Here is a 17,371-nt window from a genome sequence, read left to right on the forward strand (position 1 = left end):
AAAATCAAAATCATTGATAAAAAAAAGAAAGAAAATATCCCGAGTAAATGAAGATTATTTGGAGTTAATGGAGGAGATTCAATGTTGCAATCACGTATAAATATGTTCACAAGGTATCATAGAAGGGGTGTCGAGAGTTTGGGGGGCTGAGGAGAGCCAGAGAAGAAGAAATTCGAGTTTTTCCAAACTCGGTTTCTGCTGTTGCACCAAGAACACGAAGAACATAAGACCCACACGGAGCAGTCTTATTTTGCTATAGTTTCAGCGACTGTCGTGCGACGGTCTTATTGTTACAGTGACAGTCTTATTTGTCACTGTCGCATGACAGTCTTATTTGCCGAGGGTCGTAGTTCTCTGGTTTGTAACAAATATAATTGTTACAAACCCGGTTTTGAATTATTTCTCCCTTTTCATCATTTGTAAACACCCTTTGAGCAATAAGTAGAAATATATAGTTTTGATGGAAAAGGTATATGATGTTGTTGATGTTGTTGATGTTGTTTCTACGATATATGATTTTTTATAGTCATAAGTAGAAATATATACTTTTTTGTAAGTCAAAGATGAGAATATATGTAAACCAAGCATGGAAAACTATGTAGCTTCTACCATAAAAGAAAGCATATAAATTATATATTTATCATTTATATTCTGAAAACAACTTTAAAACAATTTAAAAGAGATAAATTGTTTGCTTGATTCATTCGGATGATTTCAGAATTGATGAAAGTGAAATGCACAATACTCTTTGTTTTGTATGCATATGTGATTTTTTGAATTTTTATTCTAACTTATAGGATGAAAATGAAATTGAGAACATGCTTAGTTTACTATTTGACATGAAAGACTTGAATGAAGATGGTGTATGTTGTTAAAAATAATTTTTTTTCTTTGGATCTATTTCATTTTAATGAAAATAGAATTTTAAAAGAGATAGAAAAATATATAGTCTGACCGTAAACTAGTTTTCACTCATTTGGTTTAGTGCTAATGTTTTGAGATTGTGTGTGATTGCAAAAGACATGAGTATGGTAGATCAGTATGTTTCTTTGCTACGTGATTGACTATATATAAGTATTTTTTGTAGTGGGGGTTTATTATATTACCTCCGTAGTGGGGGTTTTAAGATTTACCAATCCTAGTATGGAAAATTGGTAAAATTTTGAGAAGGCTATGAGGTGTTTCAAACACACCTTACACCTAGAAATACACTATCTAAATGGTTACCGCAATCTTTTAAGGATATTGCGAAGCTGATTGGACATCCTTTCAGTTGAATCCTTTAAGGGATGGAGTGATTCGATCCTCTATAGTGGATAGAGGAAAACACATATTAATCCAATGTGATAGTACCGCGGCTATTGCAAGAATTGAGAACGTAATGACAACTACGAGAGTTGAGAATGGATTATACAGTGTCTGGAAAGAGCTTCCATTAGTCCTTTGATGAAAGGATTGATAAGAAGATGTGAATGCATCTTAGGGATGAGGTTGATGCCCATTGAGATTGAGTCATCTATGATGGATACCTAACCTAGAAATAGGTTCAAAGGGACTAGACGAAGTCATAAATGATATGAAGATGTGAGAATCATGCTTTTGAAGAATTCATCCCACGGCATGACATCCTGAAGCGAGAAAAAGGTTGAGTTTAATTTTAATTTTAAAATTTTAAACTCTTAATGATGTTTATATATCTATTTAGAGTGGGGTACTTTCAGGAGTACTCTTGATAAACTCACCTATATGAATGTGAAAGTGTGGACGCTTTCTACGAGAATATGGGCAATTCTCTAGATCATACATTAAAACTGGGATACAAGCACAGGGCCGTAATGTGCTGGCTTTAGAATTTACACTGGTATAGTTGTGTGTGTTAAGCAATATTTTTATCTCCTAAAGTTCAAGACTTATGTTCACTCTATGGTCGGATTTTAAGAGAGCCTATTAACACTACGTAAAGGTTCAAGTCGCGAGACACCTTTGCTTATGCACAACTCTGTACGTTCTTGCTCAATGTTTTGAAAAAATATAAGTGGGGGATTGTTGGGAATATATGTTTTAAAAATATTATTTAATTCCAATAAATTAGTGTCTCATTAAAATGATTTTAATATGAAAATTATTCTTCATCTTTAAGAATAAATTTATTTTGAGTTAATGTCAAAAATCATTTTTTTCTTGATTGAGTTAATGATGTTACTTAACATCTTAATAAAGGTTTCCATAAAAGAAAATTAATTTTGCATTAATTTTGACCGTTATATATTTGTGGTTTTAATGGTGTTAATTCCACCATAATAACATTTTCATATAGCACTTAAATGTTTTGAAACTCTTAGTATAAATCAGAATTTTGGTTGAAAAAAAATATTTTAGGAGCCATTTTCTTATAAAGAGTTTTTTTTTTCATTTTATGTTTCTTCAGTTTTTACAGAAAAATGAATTTGTGTGAGAAAGAAAAACAAGTGTGTGATCATCCTTGATTTTTCTAAAAGTGTTTCTGACCAAGAATGAAGTGTAGAAGTTTCACATCCTCTCATCGTCCAAGAGTAATTGTGTAAGAGATTGAATTCGACTGTTTTATCCTGGGGACGACGCGGCATTGAAGAACTGCTTGCACAATCTTGGACGGAGCCACGAAACGTCTTAAAGAAAGCGGCCAAGTCCGCGACTCAGCCATACTAATTGTTTCGTGTTTGATTTTTATTTTTTGCTCAAGCATAATTCAGCAATTGTCCCAACACAATGTTAGGTAAAAGATGGCCGGTGGCTTTTTAGGAAGTCTTCCATAAAATTTGCACTTCACTTTTATCTTATCAAAATGGATCATGTAGCTTGAACTTTGTCGACGAAGTTCTGGGGAGCTTCACCAGAAGAACTAACAGAAAGTGAACATCCTTCATCCTTCTTGTCCCCAACATGATGTGATCATGCGAAGAGAAGCACAAAATAGGCGGCATCTGCTAGTCTTCAACTAGTAGTCAAAAAGTAATATCTACTTTTTCCCATTATTGCCAGTTTATGTGTTTCATGATGTCACGTTACTCGATATACCCCACTTTATTGTTACTCAGGTGGTTGTTTGCATTGACCCAAACTTCTCCCAGCAAGTGGCGAAGCTATGAAATCACAATACTAAACAAATCTTTTGAAAGCCCTGTTTTGTAGTGGAAAACCCCCCAAATGTTGGGCATATTGGATGCTACCAAACTCTATTAGTGAAACATAGTGCGAGATTGAGAGCAAGATGTAGCTTGTTGTACTTAAAATAAATTATATCTAAACTGTGTCGGTAAATTTTATAATCTGTAAGGTTCATTCATCAGTTCCAGCTAATAAAATGGATTTGTTCATACTACCAAAGTATCCTGTTTCATGTTGTATGTAATGTATAATACCAAACTCCGTTAGTGAAACAGATTGTTAGACTGGGAGCAAGATGTGGCTCATTGTACTGAAAATAACAGATTGTTTCGTCTGTGTTCTTCATTAATTAATCAATCTATTTGCAGTAATAATATTGTTCTTCACTGGTTCTCCTCTTACCTTGATTTGAGAATAAACATATTCATCTGTTGTTTGATTGATGTAATAACACAACATCATGCTAGGGCAATAGTTTATCAACAAAATTAATCATACAATAAAGAACCCAAATTGAATCATCACTTTTTAGTTGTTGAGCATCAAATCCACGGTGTGTGGACAGAAAATCATGCTACCATGTGGAAGCATCCTAGAGCAAAAATAATGAGAGCCGAACTCTTGACACACACTTGAATATCATTTTCCCCACTGTTCAAAGAAAAACCAATAAGAAATTCTGTGAATAAGTAAATCAGTTCACGAGTCTAATTAACTGACAGAAACTTCATAGCCAGAAGAACAAATATGATATATTTATTTGGACAAACGATGAACATTATGAAGATTATAGTGATGAAGATGCAGTTAGGTCATATGGGAGAATGAAAAAGAGGCGCATAGTTGAAGTGATTTAATGGGGATCATGATCTTCCTAGATGAGCCAATAGAAACATAATAAGAACAAGAAAAAAAAGAAAATAACTACTAATAGTAGATACGGAAATGCTATTCTGAATCCTATATAACGCCCTACTCAGCGTCCAAGATGATGTGGCAAACGTAGCTGGCTCTCATTCACGTGAACATGTTGTTCCCGGTTATTTTTTTTTATTCTTCTCCTCCTGTTTTCTCGTTTATGATCTCTTTCCAATATCTGAAAAATGATGAAAATCATCCCTATCAGAAATGTGAAATTGATTAATTATCCCTGAAAATACATATCCTATTGAATTTTAGAAAACCCAAAATGAAACTCATGAACCTAAGAGTACAGTATGCAAGTGGAGGAACATAAGAAGTTCAAACAGATTCATCACAACGAAATTTTTTCTGAACTCGCATGTGTTTTTATTCCCCTTTTAGGTTAAAAGAGTTAAACGAAATACTGAATAACAAATATTGAATCTCATAGGGACAATAGTCAAATCACAATTCTGAAATCCTCTTAGTCACCCTTCTGTTCTTCTCCATCTTCATGTTTCATCCTTGTTTAACCCAAAAAATAAATGGTATAAAAAAATCCAGGAAAACAGTTCTTTATTAGATGTATAGTTGGTAGAAGATAAAAATTCCAGGAAAACCATAAATCAATCCTAATTGAATTTGAAATGATTGTTTTTTTTGAAGCAAAATTATTTTTCAATTGAAACTCCATATGAAAACATCCGACCAATTTTCCAAAAACAAATCAAAATGGAACAACATTCATCTTCATATGTTCTCCGTGCTTCTATCTCGAAAGGTATTGACTGTTGATATAACACAGAGAATATTATTTCACGTGATATTTTTACACGTCACAACGCCACGTCAATTTGGGCGCGGACCCGGACACAGTATAGCAAACCCGTAGTAGATATGGATTTACTAGTTTAGTTTAGCTTTTTCGGTGTATTAAGGATGACGTGACAAGGAGGAAAAAATCACTCCATCGTGTCAAAGTCCACGTCATCTTTGTTGTTATTCAGCTGTTCATGTAGCACGGTTGGTAAGAGAGTAGCGTATGAGAGTTGGTAATAGGCATAAAGAGAGAGTTCTTCGCTCAGAGTTAGCTTGCATTACACCGTGAACTTGTACTCATCATCATGAAATCACCCCCATGGATGTAGGTTTTAACATCGAACTATGTAAAATCTCTCGAGTCTTGATACTTTTACCGGCATACACATATATTTTCATCCTATACTTGTGAACATGAAAAATGTTTGTGACCTAGATTTAGGATTGATCCTTGGTGTACTTTGGGTTTTCCAGCAATTACAGCAGAATCAATCCACACTCCAAAGTCAAAATCGATCTCAAAAAAACAAAAACCTACAAAGTACACAGACAAATCAATGAGCTGCGTGATAAGAAATTTTCATTTTCAAATCCAAATAAGTGTTATAAGAAATCAATTAGAAAATTTGTGGAAAAAGATGCTGATTTTTGCATGATTTATACTGGGAATACCAGTCCTACTAGGATCTGATACCATCTCATCGATCCAATGGTCAGGACTGTTTAATATTTTTTGTCCCGCATGAAATGGTATCAGCCCCTGGTAGGACTGGTAGTGGTATCCCCTCTATAAATCATGGATTGTTGGGTGTTGTTGAAAAGGAGGAAGAAAAAGAAGAACCAACCAAAGAAGAAGAAAAATAAAAACACAACGATAACCAAACTTCTCCCAGCAGTTGCGAAGCAATGAGATCACAATGATACAAAAAACATGTTGTGCATATTGGATGCCACCAGACTCTTTTAGTGAAACAGAGTGTGAGGTTGAAGCAACATGTAGCTTGTTGTACTAAATAAAGGCGGGAAAGAATAATAAATTATATCTAAACTGTGTCCGTAAATTTTATAATCTGTAAGGTTCATTCATCAGTTCCAGCTAATAAAATGGATTTGTTCATACTACCAAAGTATCCTGTTTCATGTTGTATGTAATGTATAATACCAAACTCCGTTAGTGAAACAGATTGTTAGACTGGGAGCAAGATGTGGCTCATTGTACTGAAAATAAGAGGAAAAGAACAATAAATCATGTCTCTAAATTGTGCGGCTGTAAGGTTAGTTTATCGGTTGCGGCTAATAAAAATGGATCTTTATGATAGAAATTTAGCACTTGTATTCATAAATTTCCCGATTGTCTGGTTACAAAGAGAAAATTTACACATTCTGGTAAGAAAAACTAAATTCTGAAATGCTGATTTCTATATAGATTGCCCGTTTTGATGAAACAACAAGAAGCATTCACAAGCTTACAGTGTTGCGCCAAAAATAGAAGAAGACACATCTCTGTAAGTTGCCAAAATTTTGAGATTTGCTTCATAGGTTACCAAAAATTTGAGATCCAAATTACTCCAAGGACCCTATCTTAGTCTGCATATACTACTGAATAAATTACCAGGGAGTATTGGCCTTTCAAAAATTTCATCTACTCTTCTGCAAGCTTTCGTTCAACATAGCTTCTCTGTCCCTTTTCAGATCTACTGTTCAGAGGCCAGCTTCATAAGCTCATCCAACCGAGGAAGCAAAAAACCCACATTCATGTCAAGGTGCTCAAATGCTTCCAAACTCTTTCTCCATAACTGAAACACATCCCTAGAAGTACTGCTAACTTGGCTAGATTGAATGGCATCAGAAATGTTGACAGTTTCACAAATCATACCTGCAACTAATTTACAATTGAGGCCGGGTACAAGATTTTTATGCAAGAAGGAATTCTGACTGCAGCAGAGCTCGTAGTATCTTGACCTTACATGTTTGGACATTTCCGAATCTATATTCAAATCGTTATAGATTATGGTGAAACTCTCTACATTCTTGATATCTTGAAACTCAGGCACCGAGCTTGCAAATCTAATACCTTCCAAATTCTCTGAATCTGCCTCTTCACTGCAATTTTTAGGTTGATCAGCAACAGGTAAAGGAAGACGCTTTGGTTTCCCTACAACAGTTTTTCTCGTCGGCTTCATATCATTGCCTGCCTTGCCTAATTTAAACATCCAAACAACATGGTACAAGTAATTAAATACCAACAGGTAGAAGTTCGATTGAGACTGATAGAACAATCAGAAGGAGATGCCCAGTAAAGATACCTAGACAACTTTTCTGCGCACAAGCTTCCAGTTGTACACAGCCAAAAGCACCATCAAGTTCTGCTAAACCAGTTGTCCTTACAATGTATACCTATAAAACACAGGAATTAATTAGGAAAATATGAGAAACATATTGCACTGTCAAGTTAAGGAATGACTCGTATCCAACAATGTGATGGTGACAGAGCTGATTTTGAAGCAATCATTGCGTTCTACGTATAATAGCATCTGTTAAAAGAGAGTCGTGAAGCTGTTTTTCAAGAAAAAAGCAAAACTGAATGCAGTCAATCCACAGGATCAGAAATTTTCTTCATAATCAGTCTTCTTGCACAAATGTGAAAAAGATCATGCTAGAACCCATGGAGAAAACATATATGGCAAGCTCCCTACTTTCTGTTATTGGTACTTACGGTGATGCTTTTTTCATTGTTGAAATTAAAGAGTGGAATTGGTCTAAACTACAAAATTGGTAGGTGACACCCAGAAGCCAAATGCATCCACAGCAATGAATTCTGAGATCAGAGCAAAATGCTCAGCCCTTAAGGAAGCAGTTAGGTGGGCAGGGGAAACAGAATTTCAGAAGGTCATAATTCTGACAGGTTTGCAGAATGGAGCACAAACTCTTAAACGAAAAGCAATTAAGCAATCAGTACTGCCTGGCAAGATATACGGTGATTTCATAGTGACACATGCTACGAGCCTACAAGTCCCTATTTTTATTGGATAAGCAAGTCATGAAAAACAAGTTGTGCCGCACCTTTTCTGAGCAATGTGATCTATACACTTTATAGCAACAAAATAAATGTTAAAAGGAATGAAAGTTTGTCACAACAAAGAACCATTTGATCACCTTGAATTTATTAATCTCGATTAACTGGAAAACCACTGCATCCCCCTCTACTAACTTGTGATCAATAGCAAACCCTCTCTATCCAGCACTGAGTCCACATTTTCCAGCAAGGTATTTTGCAATGTGCTCTTTCCCTTCTTCATCCAACAAAGTCATTGAAATGTCTTCTTTTAACATAAATTTAGCACAGAATTTCGAGGGAATCCCCTGCCAACAAAAATCCATTAAAAATAATCAAGACCATACCTTATTATGCTCCAATCAAGACATAGATCATTACAAGTAGAAAACTAATGGGAGCAATTACCAGAGAAAATCCCCCTGAAACATGTGACTTAACCATAAGTTTAACGAAACTTGGGAATTTAGGGTCTAAACTCGAACGAATCTCTTCAGCTCGCTCTATAGGGTCTAGCAATTTAGCTTTACCATTCTCAACCATAAGACTCCTATTTTCAGATCTACAAGACAATAAAATTGCAGAAAACCACATTCAAAATTATGAGAAAACTCGTTAAGAAATCACCAACTTTTTAACAAAATTGAATTCTAAAATGATTTCTTTTCCTGAACAACTTACTCTATTGACTCCTTCACTGGATCAGCAAGAGTTACCTGTCCAACATAATTATTAGTACTTTTTTTCTGAGAACTGGGTACTGATTTTAGGGAAAAAGAAAAGGGTACTGATTTAGGGCAAAATGAAAAAAAATCAGAAAAATCTTGAAGAGAGTTGAAAATTGATTGAACCTTCGTTATATGAGATTTAGGATTTGAAGAAGTGATAGAGCTTGGCTGAGAGAGGTGAGTTAGAGCCATTCCATCATCGTCTTCTTCCTCCGTTTCCATAGTATTTTTGATTCTCAATACATTGTCCTCTGCTGCTGCTGACTCTTGGGTGTCCATCTTGATTGTATTTTGATTTTTTTTGCACAGATTTTTCAATTAGAAATTAGGGTTTTTCTTTTAAATCATATGAGTGTTACCGGAAACCCAACCGTATAAAGTTTGAAATGGAACTTGATCGCCAAAAGTTTACTATTTTAAGTGACATGACAACTCATGTAATGCCGTAATTTTTTCTAAGGGGACAATAATGCCCTCTGTTACACTAGTAAAACAAATAATGTATGAAAAATGGGTTGTTTACCATTTGCATCTTATGATGGTCTCAATCCTTTTTACTAAGAGCATCCAGAGTGGGCGAGTATAACCAAAAATTTGGGATGAGATCGTAACGCAGTGGGACGGAGTAAAGATTAAATCCCAGCCAAAGATCAAATCCCAGATCATATTTGGTCGCGACCAAATACCAAATCCTAATATAATCGGGCGTAAATTTAAAGTACGCTTGTTGCTGGGCGGACACCCAACCATCCGCCCGTTCACTTACTCATCAGGCGGGCACCAAACCATCCGCCCCATTCAAAATGAAATTCATCAGGCGGACACCCAATCATCCGTCCGTTCACATTTCGTCAGGCGGACACCAAACCATCCGCCCCATTCAAAATGAAATTCATCAGGCGGACACCCAACCATCCGCCCGTTCACTTACTCATCAGGCGGACACCAAACCATCCGCCCCATTCAAATTTCGGGCGTAAACCAATTTTACGCCCCATTCAAGCGTACACCAAATTTACGCCCGTTTTCGTGCGGTGATTAATTTTACGCGCGACCAAATTTGGTCTTCTCCCCATAACGTCACAGTACAGATTAAACTCATATTTAGTCTTTTTTTTTGGTCTTTGATCTTTGAGTTTAGTCGTACCATTGCAGTCGCTCTAAAGAATGACTTTGTAAAATAAGTTACATGCTTTATCGGCCGACCTAGGGAGGCCTTCTATAGGATGAAAAAAGAACATCTGTCTGTCACATTCGGGTGTGCAAACCCGGTTTTTCTGGAAAATTTGTTCCTGCCAAATTGAAGCGAATCTTCATCGTTTTAGTTCAGATTTTCTGCGGATTTTCTGCGCTGGAGAGTTATGTTAGTTGAAACCTTTTAAAAATTGGAACTTTTTTCTTCTTCCAGATTTATGATTCAAAAACGAAGAATTTGGAGATTGAAATCTCACCTGGAAGAAAAATTCAATTTGCATCACGACCATATTTATATAGTTTTTCTTCGAATATTTCCCAATAATTGATAGATATGGTTTAGATGGGTTGAAAGGAGTTTCGAAATAATTGATGGACGATGGAAGTTTTCCAGTTTCAAATTTAACCCAGAAAAACGAGTCGTCTGCGGGTCAAAATGCGGGCGAGAAGAAAGGGTCCATGGACCTTCCAGTTTGAAACGCTTATAATTGTCCCTAATTTGGTGACGCCTAAACCGTTACAACTACTTTAGGGATGGATTTTCTGTTACTAATTTGTTTCGCCCTTCAGTCGGCCCCCACTGCTGTAGCAGTCATCTGGTTACTTTAAAAGCATAATGGGAGGGGAGGTGGTGTTTCTGGTACTTTAGAAAGAGTTGATTGTGAGATATGTCGTCACTTTGCATTCTTTAAATCTGTGTGATTCCTATTTTCTTGTTAACTCAAATAAAAGGATGTCTGTTTGAGTTCTTTCAAAACATAACATCATATCAAAATCAAAGTGTCTTTATGGTTATGTCAAAACCTGAGTGAGTCAATTCCCAACATTACATTGTCAATTATCCAAGTATTAGTGATTTCAGTTCACTAGACTAATTGACTCATTATTTTCTCTAAAATGTGATTCCTTTCACATTCATTGGAGGTAATTTGTAGATGCGTTCCCATTCTCACGATTATTTTTCGTTCAATAACCGTTTGCACAGACTTCGTAGAAACTTAACAAACTGTGACTAGATCTTGATTCTTACAGAGCTCATGTAACTTTTAATCTTTATACTAATTAAGCAACAAAGGTTGAGCATTTCTTCGCTCGACTATTATCTGTAATGATCCAATCATCGCATGGTATTACATAAGGAAACAATTCAACAAGTAGTTTAATATATTTCCTTAAGAGCTTCGTGTAATAAGTGATGTGGCCTTATTACGTAACGAAAGAAAATTTATCTTATTTACTTTAGAGTGTTACATTTTATGAGGATGATATACTTTTCATCATAATGTACGAATGATCATTTTAACTCAAGTACTTATGAGTATATCTCAAGTGCTTTAGAATATTTCAGTTTCATGGAAATGATATACCTTTCATTTCATAAGTACAAACTATGAATTTAGTTCTTCGCAAAACAAAAAAAAATAAATCTTTATTTAATTTTAAAAAAATATGTTTACTAAACTAGTGTACAATCAATAGTCCAGGATCAAATCATACAAAATTCAGTCAAATAAAGATAATTAATAAAAACTTATCAAAATGTAAGTGTATTAATTGGGCAAGTTTCTTATTGCCACTGAAGTTGACAAGCGGGGGTATGACCTTCTTTTAACATATAGTGAGTTTGTTGTCATTTAATCTTTCTATATAACTTGTAGTTGGCTGCTACTATATGATACTTGCATTCCACCACTTGTACCCTACTCAGTAAATGTTTATACCAAGCGTCCAACTCTCATTCCAATGAGTCGGAATTACGTCTATGTATCATGTTCAATAAATACATTTACATTGTATTGTTACTACTTGAGCCAATATTACAGGTATTTTAAATTCCAATGAACATTCAAATTTTTGGGGGAAAAATTTCATGAATGTTTCAAAAACTTCCTTCAGAGCATTCCATCGTCTGAAATCAATACGTCGCCTTAAAACGTAGAAGTTATGCCTTCATCTTTTAAACAATGCGTCGTCATTGGTTGAAGGTTTTCATGATGGAAGTAAATACCTTGTAGACACAATTGACTTCTGTATCAGAGGCTCTTTAATGGCGCTCAAGTACTTCTGAATCCGAAAGGTTAATCAGAACCCAGTCAACGGATTGGTCAATGCGTGGTCCATTGGGTTGACTATGTCATGATTAACAAAAGTCCACATATATGTTCCACTATATATGAAGTGCTCAGGCCCATTGATAATATAAACCTGAAACTATTAGCATATAGGCCCAAATATATTGTTAATCTTAAGATTGGAAATTTCATTATCCAATTATAGTGATTGGAAAACAATTATAACCATGTCCGATGATGATAAAATATTTACAGAACATTCATCAAAATATTTTTCCAAACATAATAAAATTTCAAGATAATCCAACGGCTAGATAAAAATATATTCGTGAAGCCGTATGACTATTCCAATTCACGTTTATGTGAACACAGCTGAAAATATCACGTACTTTGGAATGTTTCTCATGGTTGGATCTTTATGAAATTTATATAATAGGTCAATAAGAACAATATACAAAACATACTTAAAATATAGTTTAATCGAACGGTTGAAATTCTTAAACGTATACCGTTTTATTAAAATCAGGTTTTAGAGATTGCATCATATTCCGATTTGACTGAATTTTTAGCAGAGTAGGTATGTGGCGGATCAGAGAATCTGGATTCCCAACGAACCGGATTTCAACCCGCTTAGCAAACTCCGACTCTCCGATGCGCCACTCAAATAACCAGACCTTCAAATTCTTCTGAGCAACTCGAATTCGAATTGTCCACACTGCATTACAAGCAAGCACGCTTAGTATTGATTCTGCAATTAAACCAGACCTTCAAATTCTTCTGAGCAACTCGAATTCGAATTGTCCACACTGCATTACAAGCAAGCACGCTTAGTATTGATTCTGCAATTATGAGACACGACCAATTGTCAAAATGAGAGACAGCCAGTTGCCAAAAATAATAGACGTATATGACCAGTTGTCAATTCTAACAATTAATATGGCCAGTAGCCATTTTTATCAATTTATACGGCCAGTAGCCGTTTCTAACAATGGCCAGTTGCCAAAAATGGGAGATGGCCAGTTGCCAACCCCAATACGCGGCCAGTTGCCGATTCTAACAATGGCCAGTTGCCAAAAACGGGAGATGGCCAGTTGCCAACCCCAATATATAATTTATACGCGGCCAGTTGCCAATTCTAACAATGGCCAGTTGCCAATATGGGAGATGGCCAGTTGCCAACCCCAATATATAATTTATACGCGGTCAGTTTGCCGATTCTAACAATGGCCAGTCCCCAAAAATGGAAGAAGGCCAGTTGCCAACTCCAATAATTTATACGGCCAGTTGCCGAAAATGGAAGAAGGTCAGTTTCCAACTCCAATAATTTATACGGCCAGTTGCCGATGTCAAGGTTGCAATCATCTCCGAACAGATGGTATGGACTGCCAAAACAGCAACCAACACTTTCAGATGATATGAACAACCATGTAGAATTGTGTTGAACCGCATAGCGGCTGCCTACGTACCCTCTCCATTGCTCGAAGGGATCAAGCACGACCGTAGTTCGTCTTCTTTGTTTAGATAGTATGAACTACTTTCAATGGTAGCAACTACCTCTCACAATGGATAGTATGAATTGCATAGAAACAACTATCCCCAACTTCCCGCATCACCAATGGTATGATAATAAGTACTACTAGTAGGAGATAATTACCAACACTGAATAGAACCAACACGTGAAGCACTGCATTTACATGGTCACAAAGATTGTATTTTTACACATTTAATTAGACACAGGAACATATATTCTAGCAAGTTTAAGTGTATCTATGCATTAAGAAAAGTCTCACGGCTAAACTTCATCCATGAATCCCGAAATTAGAGTGCTGCCAGCATATTCAAGACTAAAGACTATCTAAAAGACTTCATGCATTTAAAATGGAAGGAGTTGTACGTTCATTAGTATTTAACTTCCTTAAACAAATCAACTGGCTGTTGGCAGTATAAGAAAAGATTAAGAAAGACTACACTAGCTTAGAGATTCATTTAAATACTTAAATAGCCATCATCTAATTTAGCTATCATTCTACCAAGGATCTCTAGGAGACCAACAAAGATCGATGGCTCATCGATATTTAGTTTCTGAAATTTTAACCTTCCAACACATCTGCCATATGGAACACATAAAAATCATCTACACAATAAATGGATGGAACCCACGGTACCTGAATAAGAAGTTAAATTCCATACAATTAGAGCAGGTGCACAACCAGTACGAAGGACCAGTAGCGATGGAGGGTCCACTACAGGAAAACACGGCAATATATATAATTCCAAGAAAACATCAACAAATAACTAATTATGTTTTCCAAACAACCCAGCCATTGCACATGTCAATCTAATAAAATTCAGCCAGTATATATAAGTCGATTTCCAAAACATTTTTGAAATCCCGTAGTAGTATACTGCTTCTAAATTTCCCTTCGTACCATGACTCTTGTATACCAACAGATTGAATATTCTCAAGCCATTATTAGTTGGATCCAATATTCTATATAAATGAACCATTAAGAAGTTTAATCTTCCCATACTATACAGAATAGACCAAATGACTCCCAGCACTTCATTCAAGATTACTAATTAAATAACCATTGGCTCATGCATAAATCTATCTTAGTTTACCACCGGATGGCCATAACCACAACATAAGCTTAGTTTTTTGAAACAACATAATCTTAGTTTATAATAAATTCTGTTAGCACCATTAGTCACGACGTGCAAATATATCTAAACTAGAACTGGTCTAGCCGATGAAAGCAACAAAACGAAACAGAATACACAGTCACGGATGCATTAATTTTCTGCAATAATAAACTTAGAGTTTACCACACACTATTAGTTGATGTAGCTACTAGCCATAGAGCCATGAAAATCCACACGAATATTATTAGGCATCTAAGAAACAAACTTCAATATTTGAGCATAATGGAAGTGAAACTTGCTGCACAAACTGTATGGTACAAAACAATACATTTATTTAGTATACTGATGATTTTCAAGAACCAGGTGATCAAATAAAATACTGCACCCGACCCAAGTGCTTACAAGTATCTTCTTTAGCATAAATGTACTCATAGCGGTAACAACTTCAACTATGTACAGTAGCAAAGCATATAAATTTGAGTACACTTTACCGAACTTAACATTCCCTTAGTTCTGAACTAGTTTGGGTTAAGTCAGAGATCTTCCTTTTCAGCTTTACCAAGGCTAAAATCGTTTAGAATGTATAGTAGTCATGTACAGAGGAAATAAATATTTATTGGAATCTCTAATGAGCCATAGATATAAGGCAATCTTAGTGATGCTATGGCTAGCTGACAAACATCTAACTAACCCCATTTGATTTAAGGTCAGTGAATTAGTTAAATTACTAAATCTTCATAATACATATCCTAGCCTAGAAACGAGACTATCACATTTCTTTCAGGTGGTCGACCAAATAGTCGCACCGTAACAGAAGCTAAGACAGCATTTTTCTTTTCAAAGTACCCAAGAAGTGACAATGAACTGACACAACTCTCATTCCTTACTTGCAATTAGTGTCATTAATCTTTCATTTCTAGGTATGTGGAAAGTTCATGAACTGGTGACTCTTTTATTCATGTAAGCTAAAGTTTAATTCACAAAGTAAAATAACTAACTTTCTCACCATTCGATCAAGCTCCATTCGACAACATTCACTACTTCCAATTTAAGGCATAAAGCAAGGGTATGTATTCTCTGTATCGGCACTAGCATGATACATAAATTTGCACAACTAAAATCCAATAAGAAACATACTTCTTTTCATTTCCAATGAAGTAAAAGAAGGGATGGTAACAACACCAAACAGTCTAGTATAAACACGATTCAAAATGGTGATACTAAATTACACGGTACCAACACGCAGAGCTACTTAGCCAAGTTGTTGATCAAGGAACAGCAACAAAGGCACCGTATGAGTAGCTTTGGCTAAAACATGCCAACAAGAAATGAAGTACGCTACTGTACTGAACTTGAGCTATATAAAACAGAAGAAAACTATGTGTCTAAATAAGAGGACTTAACATATGATAGTGATACTAAGTGAAACAGTGATCAAACTTTCATCATTATTTACAACAAGATAGACTCACAAAAATCTAGCTATGCTAACCCAATGAAATGAACAGAGGCCACAAACTTCCTAACGGTGGCCATACAAACATATTAACAATCTTTCCACTTTCGGGAACCTTTGTATCGGTGTTCAGGTATTATAACGTTGTACACTAAACAAAGTGTCGAATTTATAGAAGAAACGCCAGTACTCACACGACATACATCTGCACAATCATTAACCAAACCCAAAATCTTACCAAGGCATTTCATTAAACACCTCAACTAGATCAGTTCTTATAGCTTCAAAACAGATAAACTTTGCCAATTCAATCATATTGCAAAACATTATACTGTGTGGATTCTACCTTTTCTATAAGATACACATACATATGCCAAAATCAAGTTTATCCAAGCTATATCTTCAAACCAATGAGATATTTATCTCAATACTACTGCATAACTAAAATTTAAATAATCCACACAAACCCGCTTAAGTGTTTAACAAGATTTAGTCATTATTAACAGATCTTGGGGAAAATGCCCAAATTAATATGAACCCTAATTTTATTCCGTCTACAACTTAAATTCAAAGGAGAAATCTACAAGAAAGATTTTATCAAACACACATATATATCCAGTGTGATACGCAGACCCTCCAAATGATAAAAATCACTTCAGTTGAGTGCGAAAATGATTACCTCAAATTGAGAACAGACGAACAAATTCCCTTACTCTGCTCTTAAGACCAATCAATACTAGAATCAGCAGCAAATCCATGCATCAAACTCATCAGTTTATCCTAGCAAAATTTCAGTTAAGTTCTAAATTTTATTTCTACCGCAGAGAGAGATGATGGAGGAGAAAAGAGAAAAGAACAAGCAGAACGAGCCCCCCCATGTGGACAGAAACGTGACAGGTGCCCACCTGCATGGGTCACTATTGTGGCACCCAAGCTTATGATCAAAGCTACCAGTTGCCTTCCAAGAACACATTTTAGTTTTGGGAAGACTCATACTATTAGGCATTGACATTTATCCTAAGGGAACCTAAAAAACAATTCAAAAGATCTTTTTGAGTAGAGTTTTAGGCATTCACTATCTAAAATTTGGGTTAATAAATTTGGTTAAACCCGAGAAGAAGTCACGGAGTGCTACAAGGTAATAACTAATTGAGTTGAACATATTAAAATTTCATGAAAATCTAACGGTGGAATTTCTATGTTTTATAATCATACGTTTGTGGAGCCCTAATATATACTATGAATACGAAATTTCTTTGTTCAAAAGAAAAATACCTGGTAACGCATTCATGATAATAAACAAATAGGATATCACAACCACTGAAAGCTTTAAGGAATAATCCATAATCAATCT

The 17,371-nt window shown here is 35.4% G+C and overlaps 2 protein-coding genes and 1 long non-coding RNA gene across 3 annotated transcripts; all 3 read right to left on the minus strand.

The window, feature by feature from the left end:
- Positions 1-6,184: 6,184 nt before the first annotated feature.
- Positions 6,185-9,042, minus strand: LOC113314086 (B3 domain-containing protein Os01g0234100-like). Its single transcript, XM_026562856.1, has 6 exons — positions 8,776-9,042; positions 8,606-8,640; positions 8,333-8,486; positions 8,026-8,232; positions 7,176-7,266; positions 6,185-7,069 (listed from the first exon to the last, which is right to left on the minus strand). Exons 1-4 carry the CDS (start codon positions 8,929-8,931, stop codon positions 8,104-8,106), a joined length of 474 nt encoding a protein of 157 aa, XP_026418641.1. The 5' UTR covers positions 8,932-9,042; the 3' UTR covers positions 6,185-7,069; positions 7,176-7,266; positions 8,026-8,103.
- LOC113312964 (B3 domain-containing protein Os01g0234100-like) lies at positions 6,564-7,381 on the minus strand. The gene is made up of 3 exons (XM_026561699.1): positions 7,334-7,381; positions 7,176-7,266; positions 6,564-7,069 (listed from the first exon to the last, which is right to left on the minus strand). The coding sequence occupies exons 1-3, from the start codon at positions 7,379-7,381 to the stop codon at positions 6,564-6,566; spliced, it is 645 nt and encodes a 214-aa protein (XP_026417484.1).
- Positions 9,043-12,281: 3,239 nt separating the features above from the next.
- LOC113308646 lies at positions 12,282-16,881 on the minus strand. Its single transcript, XR_003339960.1, has 2 exons — positions 16,697-16,881; positions 12,282-12,724 (listed from the first exon to the last, which is right to left on the minus strand). It is a non-coding gene; the product is annotated as an uncharacterized LOC113308646 (long non-coding RNA).
- Between the last annotated feature and the right edge of the window lie 490 nt (positions 16,882-17,371).

Source organism: Papaver somniferum, chromosome 9, assembly GCF_003573695.1.
Source record: "Papaver somniferum cultivar HN1 chromosome 9, ASM357369v1, whole genome shotgun sequence".
NCBI lineage: Eukaryota > Viridiplantae > Streptophyta > Magnoliopsida > Ranunculales > Papaveraceae > Papaver > Papaver somniferum.

Coding starts and splice junctions, on each gene's coding strand:
- LOC113312964 (XM_026561699.1), bottom strand. CDS start 7,381: ATGATTGCTTCAAAATCAGCTCTGTCACCATCACATTGTTGGATACGA. Junction 7,267..7,333: donor CATCACATTGTTGGATACGA/GTCATTCCTTAA, acceptor TGTGTTTTATAG/GTATACATTGTAAGGACAAC. Junction 7,070..7,175: donor TGCGCAGAAAAGTTGTCTAG/GTATCTTTACTG, acceptor TGTTTAAATTAG/GCAAGGCAGGCAATGATATG.
- LOC113314086 (XM_026562856.1), bottom strand. CDS start 8,931: ATGGACACCCAAGAGTCAGCAGCAGCAGAGGACAATGTATTGAGAATC. Junction 8,641..8,775: donor CTAAATCTCATATAACGAAG/GTTCAATCAATT, acceptor TATGTTGGACAG/GTAACTCTTGCTGATCCAGT. Junction 8,487..8,605: donor CCAGTGAAGGAGTCAATAGA/GTAAGTTGTTCA, acceptor ATTGTCTTGTAG/ATCTGAAAATAGGAGTCTTA.